The following is a 13279-nucleotide window of genomic DNA, read 5'->3' as shown; positions in this document are numbered from 1 at the left end:
TGAAAACGTTAAGATGAAATCTTAAATAATCCGATGTTGATGTGCATAACATAAATACCTCATATTTTTAATTCGTACACGTATGGATAGTATATTTCTGTTTCGTAAGATGTGCGATTCAAAGCACCTCACCTTCGATCGGTATGTATTTCCAACGTATCTTTCAAAATAAATAAAGTTAGATTTACGACGATTTTACGTAACGAAATCGAAAGCACGCATCTATAGAGACCCTCGGTTCGAACTGCATACTTTGAAAGAAAAAAAATCCGATTGATTCGCATGAAGATGTTAACGCGGAAACTTTCACTTTTTTGGGCGATGCGATAAATAAACGCCGCAGACATTTTTCCGTTTTTTTTTTTTGTTTTTTTTCGTTCAAAACCACCACGCACTCAAATTTTGCCAGATACCCGCGTTTTTCCCCTCCCCCTCTCCTCATGTCGAACAATTCAAGTGTAAAAGCCGTTGATATATATCTACCAAGGCCTTAAATTTCTGCCGATCTTACTTTCCTTTATCATCCGCGAGCCCCGTAAAAGTTGATTTACTCCAACGGAATTTTAGGCATTTTTATTTCTCGAGACCCTTCCTTTTTTTTCAATCTCTCCGGCATACGTATTTATACACAGCGCTAAAAGCAAACGCGCATTCGCTCTCGGGAGACAAGAGAAAAATTTAATACCCCCCCCCCTCCTCTTTTATTCACTCGATGGTTCTCGGCGGGTATATATAGAGGGACTCGAAAATTACAGCCCAGGCATACTTGCACTTGGCACTGTAATAACAATCAATCTCGCGATATCCGGCGCATCTTTCGTTCGTCAAAAGCGATTCGTCAGAAAAAAAAAAAAAGGATTCGAAGGAGCGATGGCAATTTTTCACAATTTCTCGAATTAATCAAACAACCAAAATAGGCCAAGAAACAACCACTCGGAGCTTTCGCTCTAAGCAATCCTTCGTATACAACTAATCTCTCGTGGGTATACGTATATACGTATATATAGGTATACGGGGTCTCGGAAAAGCTAGCGAGCGAGCAACTTAATAAATCCAAGCCGGCACGCGCGCGCGTGTAAGTACATAAATTACGTATCCACGTACATATATATATACAAACACACGTGTGTGTGTGTGTGTACGCGCATCTGCGCGCTGCGGGCGGTTCGTGTACGGAAGCCCGTATGGCTCATGCGCGCTCCATGTTGCGCGAGCACATACGAAAGCAAAAAATGTGCTTGCTCCACCTAAGGAAGCGCACTTGCGCGCTGTGCTGCTTGCTCCTGTTTTAGGAGTCTGTCTACAATGTATTGATGGTTCGTTGCGCTGCGTTACGCTCCTACACGACGTATTGTTTCATGAGCTTAAGGCACATTATAATTTAGTAAAAGCTAACCTATTCTTTTGTTAATAATATTGGTGTTCTTGTCGTTCTTGAGTTGTTTAATGTCTTGTGAATACTCTATTAAGAATCATAGGCAAACATGTCTCGCTACGTGAAAGTTGTAGAAAACAACGTATCTGTGAAATTGGAGGTTACAAATGGAAAGTTGGAATTGTCAACGTTACATTTATATTTTCCAGAAGCAACGTCATTAACGTATACACAAAACGGCGATGTGATAGGGTTATCCATTAAAGATAACAAAATTGTCCTTGACAATAACATTGACGAATATCAAGTATTTAATCCGAGATTTAATCCTTCGAGTAACACTAATAGTAAGTTGATACTCGTATAGCTACATCGAAATATTTCTCAGTCAAATCTTAATTGCCAATTATTTGTAGGAAGTCCTTTCCAAAGCGGAAACAAAAAAAGGGTCGATCATATCCTGTCAATGATTAACAGCTCGAGTTCCACAAGTCCACGTGATGCAACCCTTCCCAAGAGCAAAGTGGCAAAAATGTCAATGTTTAAAAATTTGACAGTAGGGTGGAAACACCAGTTTAAAAATGAGACGAAGTTTACGCTCATGAAGTATCCTTTAGGAGGATTGCAGAAAGTTGAGTTGGATGCAGGAAAAAAGTATTCGTACGATGAAATTCTACAACTCTGCATTGAAGCAATGATTCAAGAGAATAACAAAGACTTATTCGAAACCAGTGATGTTTATTTAGGATTGTTTGATAATACGATGTTCAAAGACTTTTCTGATAGTAGAGGTAATATCGGTGATTTTTGGGAGTTTGCTAGCCGAGCCCTTAAAGCTTCAAACAGACAGTTAAAACTGTACTTGCTTTCCCAAACAAAAAAAACAGCTGAGAATGATGGCAAAAGTAAAAATGATAGTACCTACCAAGGTACAGACACAACTCCTTCTGGAGAAGCGGATGTACTGCCTAGTGAGAAAGTTTCTGCGACCAAAGAGTCCTTGTCGCGAAAACCTATGGATACTTGGACCAGTTTTTTATCAGATTTGCAAATACCTGTACCTATCATTCAGCGGGATGACTTTACAATGCTCAGCAAAGAGTTAGGGCGAGGAGCTTTTGGCTATGTAAACCAAGGAATGTGGTTAAATACCCCCGTCGCAATAAAAACAATTAAAATAACGGATGATTACAAATACTTAAAGAGAGAAATTTTAACACTTTCTCGTTTAAGACATCCAAACCTGATTTCATTGATGGCTGTATCTGCAGATCCGATGAACTGTTTTATCATAACAGAATTATTTATAAGTCAAAGTTTAAGACAAGTACTGTTTAATCCCGTCACAAAAAGATCATTTAATTTGACGAGAGAGAAAAAACTTATTATAGCACAAAAAATCAGTATGGCTGTTAGTTTTATTCATGATTTGACACCTAGTGTCATTCATAAAGATATCAAGCCTGAGAATATACTTGTCAATGAAGCTTGTGAGGTAAAACTAATTGATTTTGGGCTAAGTCGATTCGAAGGACTACATTCGGAGCTAAATTCAACTGTAGGCTCGCACCCGAAAGGTACGACTTTGTACTTATCACCCGAGATCATTGTTGACAAGCAGTCTCATTCAGTAAAATCTGATGTATGGGCACTGGGCTGTGTGATTGTTGAGATCTTCTCAGAAAAATCAATCTGGACTGTATCAAACAATGATATGATGTGTGGTCTGTTTAATACATTAAGAGCTATAATGATTCAAAACAAAAAACCCGATATGAGTTATGTGCCCAAGGATTTTAAAAAAATATTATTAAAATGTTTTGATTATCGGCCAGACAGTCGACCAAAAGCAAGTACAGTACTAGATGTATTGAAATGTTCCGATTCCGATTTTTCAGATGAAAACTAATTAGCATAAAAAATGAGTCGTTTTAATGTTACACTGTGATACTATGATAATAGTTAGTTAAGTTTACCGTTAAATTAAAATTCTAGTGGACAACCAGTCAGTTAGACTATATGTTAATGAAAGTAAAGAATGCTGGTTATAAGAATGTTGGTTAATACATGCACGTTATAAAGAGACAATGTAATGTTTTTAGACAAGTATTGTCGGTTAAATAATTGTTTGTACCTGTGTAACATTTAAATTTATGTAAGGATCGAAAGGATTGTTGGTTATAGTGTTAAAAAAAAAATTCATTAATAACATATATTGTTTCAGTAAAGTAGTTATATTTCAACAGATCTCATCTGTAATACATGTGTTCGCATGATAAACAAAATGACAAATAAAATAAAATTTATTTTTACAACACAATTCACACTGTATTATTTGAAAATATCCAATACACAAAAACAAACTGCAACCTGTCATCCCTCTGTTTAGAGACTTGGCCATCCTTGGCCCCAAGCTTATTTTTTGAAATTTACACTACTATAGTTATGGAAAAAAAAACCATTAAAATGATTGACACTATAATTACTAACTTGCTACTACTTCACTGATATATAACACATGTATAGCTATTGTTTGAACCACTACAATAAAGGTTATCACAAATCTTCTGTATGATGGTTTCTTACAGCCTCCAGTACTTTCTTGTATAAGTCAAGGGCCTCTTCGGTATTTTTTGGAATACTGTGATTGGGTACTAAAATATTGATCAGTTCTTTGATAAGGGGACTAATTAGAGTTGGTTTGGATGTACATTTATCTATCAATTCTTGCACTACTTGCACATCTACACTTTTTTTGTAGTCTTTATCCTGATTCCTCTCTGGCAAGCGAAACATAACATAGGGTCTTCCTCCCACGTTATTACAAACTTTTTGTTTTCTCACAGTATGTTCATTCCACATTTCCTTGGTTAATTGCAAATCAGCTTGTATCAGATGTCCAAAACAATACTGTAAACATTGAATGTGAAGTTTTGAACCATCAAATAAATTTATTGCTTGCATGCCTTTGAAAAATTGTATGTAGTAATCTGCAAAATTTTGACGCATTTTCCCCCAATAAGATTCAATCCTCTGATTCCTAGTACTTGTACCTTTGATGTAACTGTTTTTCCCAGCTAGTTTATCACTATGTGCACTTCGTAGAGAAATTTGAAGAGATTCAATAAGAACATTTTCAGTTCCTTTATCAGACCGGATCATTGATGGTAAAAAACCAATTCTCTCCACTGTTGACAAATAATAATAAGCTGTTACTTGTGGGTCGTTGTTTGTGTTGGAAACTTCAAGCCATAGTAGCATTCTGGAGTATCCATCAATACATCCATGGATAGGAAAACCAAACTGCTTCAATTTATCGTACCCATCCAGGTGCCACAAGTAATTTGGCCCTGGATTTAGGTACTCTCTACGATGCAATTTATTACCAAACCTTTCTTTGATTCCTTCTGGATCTGCTATTTTCAGTATCTGATAAACTGTCTCCCTTTTGACGTTCAGATTGTATTTTTTTTTTAATTTTTGCCACAGCGCCCTGTACCCAACATTGTAGCCTGATGAATTTAATTCCTCAACTACAGCCACACAGATATCACGCAAATTACTTTCTGTTATGTTTCTCCTCTTCAATTCCAACTTCTCCAAAGTTCTCTTCACTTTTATTAATGGCACAGTAACTTCAAAGTCTTTTTCGAGCAAAGCTTTTATTTCTGCTTGAGAACAGTTTTTTTCAAAATATTTCTTCACGTTTTCTTCGAAACTCATGATTAATTTTTTAATTATGAACAGTAATAAGTAAAACCCAATTAAGATGTTGTAAACAAAAGAATAGGTTAGCTTTTACTAAATTATAATGTGCCTTAAGCTCATGAAACAATACGTCGTGTAGGAGCGTAACGCAGCGCAACGAACCATCGATACATTGTAGACAGACTCCTAAAACAGGAGCAAGCAGCACAGCGCGCAAGTGCGCTTCCTTAGGTGGAGCAAGCACATTTTTTGCTTTCGTATGTGCTCGCGCAACATGGAGCGCGCATGAGCCATACGGGCTTCCGTATTCGTGTGTTGCCGTGTGGTGTTCTTCTGCCCCTCTCTTATTTTTCGTTTTCTACCGATCGCATGATAGTATCGGTGCCCCGATCTATCACGCGTCGATAACTTTCCGATTCCGAAAGCAGAAAAAAAAGAGGAGGAGCCTACATATATGGGAGGAGAGGCGTAATTCTTTGTTCTTCTTGTTCTTGTTTTTTTTTTTTTTTTCTTTTTTTTTTTTTTTTTTTTACGATTGCGATTGCGATCCACTTCGCAATGGGAGTATCGGTGTTGTTTGACAAAAGGATTGCATTGGTTTTCTTCTTTTTTTCGCTGCTGGAGTGAAAGTAAATGGAAAATTGCTATCGTTGATTGTCTGGGAAAGTCATTAGTTATTGTGCGAGTGCTTTGGTTTTTTTTTTTTTTTTTTTTTTTTTTAATCTGTGTATGAAATTTTCACTGGTACAGATAATTTTTGCCTCACGAGTTTGCTTTTGAGCTTGCACAGCATTTCAAAGTCGCGTGAAATTAGTGTGCTCATTTTTATGGGTTGAGTATACTTTTCAAAAATCAAAAAATTTACGAATATTGCGATGAAACAGTGAATTCATATCGATAATTCTGTACGTATTTAGGGTCCTTTACGAATAATTTTATAATTAATATTATATAAGAGATCGTGATAAATTATCTGGATGATGCCTCAAGTAAAGATAAAATTTTTTTGGGGTAAGTAAAAGTTAAATAAAAATTAAATGAAGAATCGTTTGCACAAGTGTACAACCCACCTAACCTATGATATTTCACTGGTATTTTAAATCCATAGATTTCTTTAAACAACTATTTTGATTTTGAGTCTAAATAAAGTTCTGGGTTGAAGCAATCCTTAGATAATTTATCATATTTATTTTTTTACAGGATAAAACTTTGTTCCAAGTATCAATTTAAAACCATTTTACAATACTATCAGTTTTACTTTTTCATAAGCTTATTAGCACACAAAGTTTTCTGAACTATGTAATTATTTTAATGCGTTCAGTTTTTACCTTCACAAGCCTTTTTGCGTTGAATCAATTTTTCGCGCAAAAGAAAGTATGCACACGAAATACCATCTCTTATCAATAGCATTACATACCCACCATCATGAAAAAAAGAAAAAGAAATACACGATGAAACTCGAATCCTCCAAATACCAGCATAAGATCCGAAAAAGCCGATTTAACCGCGCTAAGCCACGATAATTTCAATTTTTCAACTCTGCACATTAATCTGTCGCGTGTTCGCTAATTACCGAATAAGTCCCAATAGGGGGGTGGGGGGGGGGTCCCCGAAGGACAGCGAGAGAAAGAGATGCGGGCACGTGGCACACTTTGTCGGCGGCGCCGAGGAACGAAATTTTTTCGGGGACAGTGCAAAATTAACGCATGCCTCGGGCGAAGAACCACCCCCCCCCCTTTCCCCCCCAATCCCTTTACTTTTTTTCATAAGACTTTTCCCGCTGCAATGAGCGTATATTTTTCTCTTGTGTCCGAGAGAGATTATAAATATATGCGCGTTCGAGAGACGGTATATGAGGAGGAAGGAAGAAAGGAGAGGGGGGGCAGACCCCCATTGTTTATTGGTTGTCGGATGAAAGTTGATTAAGGCGCCGCTGACGCGAAATTTAAAGAGCGAGCGTCCGCTAGAACGGGAAAGAGGGTCCATTCGATATGTGCTGTATGCTGGTGGCACGGAACGCGAGCGGATATATTAAAGACGTGAAAGCGCAAGCTCAATTTATCATTAGCTAGAATATTTATGTAATGAGTTTGGGAAAGGGGGGGTCTCTACGGGGCCCCCCTCACCCCGTGGACCCGTAAAAATCAATTTAATGCCGTGTGCATCCTTCCTCCTTTCCTTCTTTCCTTTCATGATTTTAGATTCGCTCTCTAAGCTGTGTAGTGAACCACGTACTTTTAAGTTCTTCTGTTTTTTTTTCTTTTCAAACTTTATTTTCATTTATGCGTTGATTTTGGAGTGTGTATTTTGATTGACTAACGAATACTCGAAATATCCTAACTGATGTTCGAACATTGCGTTTTGAAAGTTCTTAAGAGAATCGAATTCCGACTAAATTCGATTCACCAACTCCACATTTATCGCGGCCCCTTGCGTCACAGAAGTATACAATTAATATTCTCCGGCGCTAAATAGAAAAGCAGATCTGGATAATGACTCTGTTCGCGGGTCAGGGGGAGGGGGTTATCGCTAATTTATACGTCTAATTTACCTCCAATGTATATAAATATCCTCTTATCTCTCGCTCGAGGAAAACGAATCCCAAGAAACAAATGTAATCTTATTCCACGATGGCCGTAACAATAATCTCGCCCGACCAGTCGTAAAAGCGAAGCAGAGGGACGGGAGTGTACGTGAGATATTTCGCGCTTTTCCATAATTCAGAGATGGTAGGTCGTACGTACTCAGCAAAGTTGGCTTTAACCCCGTAATATAAATGCTTGAGCAAACACTCGTTCGCCGTCTTTACTACATTATTGGCTTTCTTGCGCGATATTCGATGAGTGTGCACATTAGCAATGTACAATGTCTGTATGCTTACCTATACCATATGCAAAGATAAGTGGGTGTCCGTATTTTTGACTTATTAAAAAGTACTGAGTGGGGCTATTAAATTGTATAAAAATTTGGTAATCAAAAGTGAAAAGTAGGTGATTAGCATTCCGAATCTATTTTTTTTTTTTTTTTTTTTTATTACTTTTTTGTGCCTTTTTTAAATACAGGCACGATGTTGCGTTAGACTTTATTGATAATGATGGTTTTATTTTTTTGTTTTCATAATAGGTCAAAAGTTGTATAGTATTGTTTTGACGAATTTTTTACAAAAAAAAAAAATAACAATGTTTAAGTTTTTGCTAAAAAATGTTTGTTAATGTTTTTACGCTTAAAACAAATAAAAAACATAACAAAATATTTTTTCTAGGTTCAACTGAAAAATTAGCGTTACATATTAAATTTTTTTTATTTAAAATAATCTGGATAATATGATGTTAATAATTATTCTTGATGGATTTTCATAGACAAGAAAAATTAACGTTATAATAATCAAATGAAAAAAGGGATATATTTTTTATAAAAAAAAAATAAATTGTAAAACCTTAGTTCGTTGAAAGCAAAAAATATCTTTTAAGTGTGTTTGTTGTAAAAAATTCACACATTTTCTATTTTCAAAATATTTTGCTCAGAAATCGTGTACATGTAAAGTCAAAATATAAAAAAAAAATACTCCATTTGACAGAAAAGGCAATATTATTAATTTGTTGGAAAAAATTTGCCCTGACATTACCCAATCTGGTTACCAAATGGCAAATGCCCAATAGCCTCTTTCCAAGTGAATAACATAATGAAATTTTGTTTTTCCCACACCAACGACTGTTTTCACCAAATCTAATTTATTTCAAAGCCGCCGCCCAGCACATTAAGGAAAAACCACACCTTACTCGATCACCTTCTTTTGTGCTCGTACACAGACATAAAGGCACCAAATGCCCATTCCCATCGCTCCTGACGACCTCCTCGTGACCATCGCGTCGCCAGCTCTTTCCCTCGCTTTATAAATACACTCGTGGGCGTGTAATTAAGGCCATACGGAGTCTCCGGGGTCTGCTGTTGAATCGCTTTTCGGTCCCTTTTGCGGATGTACGTATATATACGTACGGTGCACGTACAAGAGCGAGCAGAAGAAAGGAAAAAAAGGCACGGCCGATCATGAACGGAGCTTCTTCGTACGGGATATTCATTATCTGTGCCGTATATATTTATAAAGTTTAAGGGAAAAATCCGAGAAATCGCTGAGACAGCGGTTTTAATGAGGACACTTACCTGCATGGGTATGCGGGGTCTATGAATTTTTAATGAGAGAACAGTGCTTTTTTTTGTGGTAAATGAGTGCCGGGAAAAGGGTTTTTTTTTCAATTATTTTAAAACAGAGCATTTATTTGGCGCCTCATGCTTGGTGTTGTGTAAAAACTCGATTTACTTGGACATTGACAATTAGAATTAGGTTTTTGTATGAAACATTCTATTTGGTCCGTCTTGTATGATTTTATAAAATAATCGACACGTGTTTTTTCTTTTTTTTTAAATTGAAAACTTTTTTAAAATATAGCCCCTTGAAGATTCTCTATTTTTGATAGCTATATAAATTTTTTTTTTTTAATTCATCATCGCCCCCTAAGGGGCTCAGACATGGCTATTTTGTTACTATAAAGTGTATTTAGCCATACCTTTAATTAACAGTATAGGTGAGAAACGGTATGTAAGAACGGTAGGTGTATTGAAGCTCAAATCTCATCCAGAAAAAAACCTTACTTATTGATGAAAATTTTGGTTCAGAGTGGGATTTGAACCCCGGCCATCAAGATCTAGTCGCTCCGTGCATCAGGTTGGAGGGGATAAAAAAAACGACTGCAGCGCTGTAGGTGAGCGAAGTTGGCGAACCCGTACCCCCATGAATCGTACAGTAAGCGTTGTCTTATATGAGAAAAGATATTATTTCATTTAAAGTAATTAGTTGAAAAATCGAAGGTGGAAAAAAAATGTTATTTAGCCAAACCGGGTCTATAATACGGATAAAGAATTTTGCTAGGCACTTCAAATCGCCCGAAATTTCAAATAATGGGTTATTAAATATCATCTGTCATATAGTACACAACACACATACTTATCTGTAATGTTGTATACGTGAGAGCAAGAACTCCAAGCAGTCGACATAGGCTGCCGCTAGCTGTATAATCTGAATCAGTGTTTACGTTTACAAAGTAACGAAATGCGTACGAGACAGTGTTGCGTTGTTAATTGCAACAAGAAAGAAAAGCAGGGGGTGGTGCTGTATAAATTCCCAAGTAGACCCCATGAAACAAAACAGAAGGAGCTGTCAGCTCACGTCGGAGATACAGTGGTCTTCGTTAATCTGATAAATAAATTACACATTTATGTATATGTTACCATAACCTACATTTGTCAATCATAGGCAATAATGTACTTACAGATAATTCTGCTTTGTATGGATTTAAGCTGACAGATGTTTGTCTCACAACATAGCAATTGATCAGATGACCGACTCCTTTATTTACATATTCCTGTACGTAGGCAACGTGCCCACTCTCTACTAATTTTTTAGCTTTTTTCAGCGTTTCATTATTAAAAACTATGTTGCGACTTATACTTTTAAAGCCTGTTAGGATAATCATATCCATTTTTTAGGGTGCTGATGTTTACGCGATAGCAGTATGTACGTCTTATTCAATAAATAATACTTTCTCCTATAAGCGACAGTGTTACGATTTAATCATACGGGGGTACGGTATTGCGCGATTCTGACACCGAGGGCGGCGCTGCGTGTCATGCACGGAGCAAATTGGCAGACACGCTACCAACAGAGCCATCATGTGGCTGATAGCCACAGATATACACCTTGTGTGTATATGACGTTATAATAATACATGTGAAAAACATTTTGATTTTTTACTATAACTCGCGTAAAAATAAGTAATTTTGCTTGAATCTTTCAGGAGTACATGGTTTTGGTACTGTGTAGACAAAGATAAATTTTTAGCGAATTTGATGTAACCGCTTAGATATTATTTGAGGTTATATGTATGTTTAATACTTTTTTCAAAACGCTGTGTCTTTAAAACTTTTTTTTATGTTTTTAGGCTCGTTTTTTCACATTTAATTGTAAAACATTCACGTGTTATGTATACTTCACAACGTCACATGTACATGGTGTTTTCTGTAACTTTTAAAATACTATAATTTTGAGGTACTATATCTTTTTCAATTTTTTATTTTTAAGAAAAAAGAAAAAATACGTGTCGATCATTTTTCAAAACTATACAAGATGGACCAAATAGAATTTTTCATGCGAAAACCTAATTGCTTGATTTTGTTTCGTTCAAAGTGACCAAGGCTCGATAAAATTCATTGTAAAACAAATAACATAACTTTCGCACTAAAAAGGCAATATGGCAATTAATTTTTACTTAGAAAAAAAAAAAAAAAAAAAATGATCCCAAGTGAATCTACATATTTTCGGAAAAGGTTTTAAGATGAGAGTAGTCGATTTTTAAGACACCAAAAAAATTATATGTGCTCTCGTAACTTTTACGCGAGGATTTAAGGTGGCTCATCACGATGGTGCCGTATCAAGCAGGGGCACCGGGGGGGCTTTTCTATAAATTATAAATTCACTGAATATAAACCAATAAAAAGACAGTTTGTGGTTTGTGCCATGTCTTATTCATGATTTATGAGCAAAAAAATGCGAAAAAATTCCGTAATTAAAAAAAGTTACTATTGATAGGGTATCGAAAAAGCTGCGTACGTCCCTATCCAAGCAGACGAACTCGCGCGTGTGCCTCAGCTCCAGCACCTGTCAACTTTCTTATACTTGTTTTGTGTGTATTTTTTTACCAGTAAATATTAAATTAATGCTTGTAAAAAATGAATGCTAATTACAATATCAGGCAAACGAGAGGAAAAAAGCGAGGTCAGTTCGTGAAGAAGATCGTCGCTGATGGTTGGAGAAAAGCCACGGGTGACTACTAACACTAAAGTATTAGACAAAATAAGCCAAATATTTGTTTGTAATGAAAAGTAAAGGATATTTTATTTGATTGGAATTTATATTATTCATGGCGTTATTGCTATGTTGTCATCAAATGAACAATTAATATAAAAGTTTTATATTCAACTATTTTTTATTCAACCTATTTATTTAAATTATTGTTATTTAATATTTTTACACAAAGTTTTTGCAATAATATGCGTTCAAAACCGAGCATGACATTCCAGTTTTAGATGTAAACAATATTTTTACAATTTTTTTGCCCACATTCTTATATGACATTTGAATCTCCCGGGCTAGCGCCAAGAATCAAAATTAAGGTTATCCTGCGGTTAGAACTTTCAAGACTTTATATCTTTTTGTTTTTACCGGTAATCTTAGACTTTCGCGATTTTGTTAGAAAGAGGGTTATTTAAACTACTTGCTCTCAGTTTCTGGAGACTGTGGCCCGACTTTAAGCCTACGAAATCTAACACTTTCGGTGAAAAAATCAGACTGCTCCATAAGACTAATGCTAAAATTTCAAACTTTCACTATGATTATTTTTCGATTTTAGCCGGCAACATGCCCTAAAATTTTAAATGTACATTCGTTTAGTCATATTTTAACATAAATTTCAATTTGGGTGCAATGGCTCGACTTTCAAAAATGTGATGAGCCACCTTAAGCACCGAGTTGAGCACTCGATACACATATATATAAATTTTACTGTCGAGAGGAGTAAGTACATCGAGCTCGGACTGGTTAAGGGATGCATTGTCTTCTTTTTTTTTTTTTTTTTTTTTTTCCAAACTTTCACCTTTGGGCACGCATTCTGTGCGCGTGTGCGTGCTTCCACATGTACGTATAATACACGTGTGCGTATGTGTTGGTATTGGTTTTTCGTAACACAACTGCGCCAGGAAAGCGAGAAAGTGCGAATCGAGGCGATTTTGATTTATGGATATTGTGCCATTTAAATGTGCCCGAGTGCCGATATCAATGTGGATTTATTGTACGCGCGTAAAAATATTTCTGTACAAACAGTCGCACGTGAACCAAAGAAGGAGAAAAAGTGTTTTTTTTTTTGTTGTTCTTTTTTTCTCGTTATTTATGGCGCGTTATTAACCTAATTTGATTTTGCTCTTTTATGTATTATAATTGTGTTTGTATAGTGATAATAATAAACGGGTTTTCATCCTCGTTATGGATAATGTACACATCTCTCGTTGTACGTCAAATAGCGCAGTTTGTATCTTATTATCTTGCAAAAATTAATGACCGTACACGGATCATTGACATCAGTGTTC

At 36.0% G+C, this 13279-nt stretch overlaps 2 protein-coding genes across 2 annotated transcripts in view; one reads left to right on the top strand and one right to left on the bottom strand.

The window, feature by feature from the left end:
* The window catches only part of LOC106641451 (ras-related and estrogen-regulated growth inhibitor), a 115599-nt gene that overhangs the window by 74991 nt on the left and 27329 nt on the right, over positions 1-13279 (top strand). The gene's annotated exons all lie outside the window — the stretch shown is intronic.
* On the bottom strand, positions 3932-5098 carry LOC111643140 (uncharacterized). The gene has a single exon (XM_023390365.2). The coding sequence runs from the start codon at positions 5096-5098 to the stop codon at positions 3932-3934; it is 1167 nt and encodes a 388-aa protein (XP_023246133.2).

The sequence above is a fragment of the Copidosoma floridanum genome, unplaced genomic scaffold (genome assembly GCF_036245765.1).
Source record: "Copidosoma floridanum isolate Cflo_tuat_1 unplaced genomic scaffold, Cflo_Japanese_pri ptg000035l, whole genome shotgun sequence".
Classification (NCBI taxonomy): domain Eukaryota; kingdom Metazoa; phylum Arthropoda; class Insecta; order Hymenoptera; family Encyrtidae; genus Copidosoma; species Copidosoma floridanum.
Note: the sequence above shows the minus strand (reverse complement) of the source record. Positions and strands in the feature narration are given on the sequence as shown.

Coding starts and splice junctions, on each gene's coding strand:
- LOC111643140 (XM_023390365.2), bottom strand. CDS start 5,098: ATGAGTTTCGAAGAAAACGTGAAGAAATATTTTGAAAAAAACTGTTCT.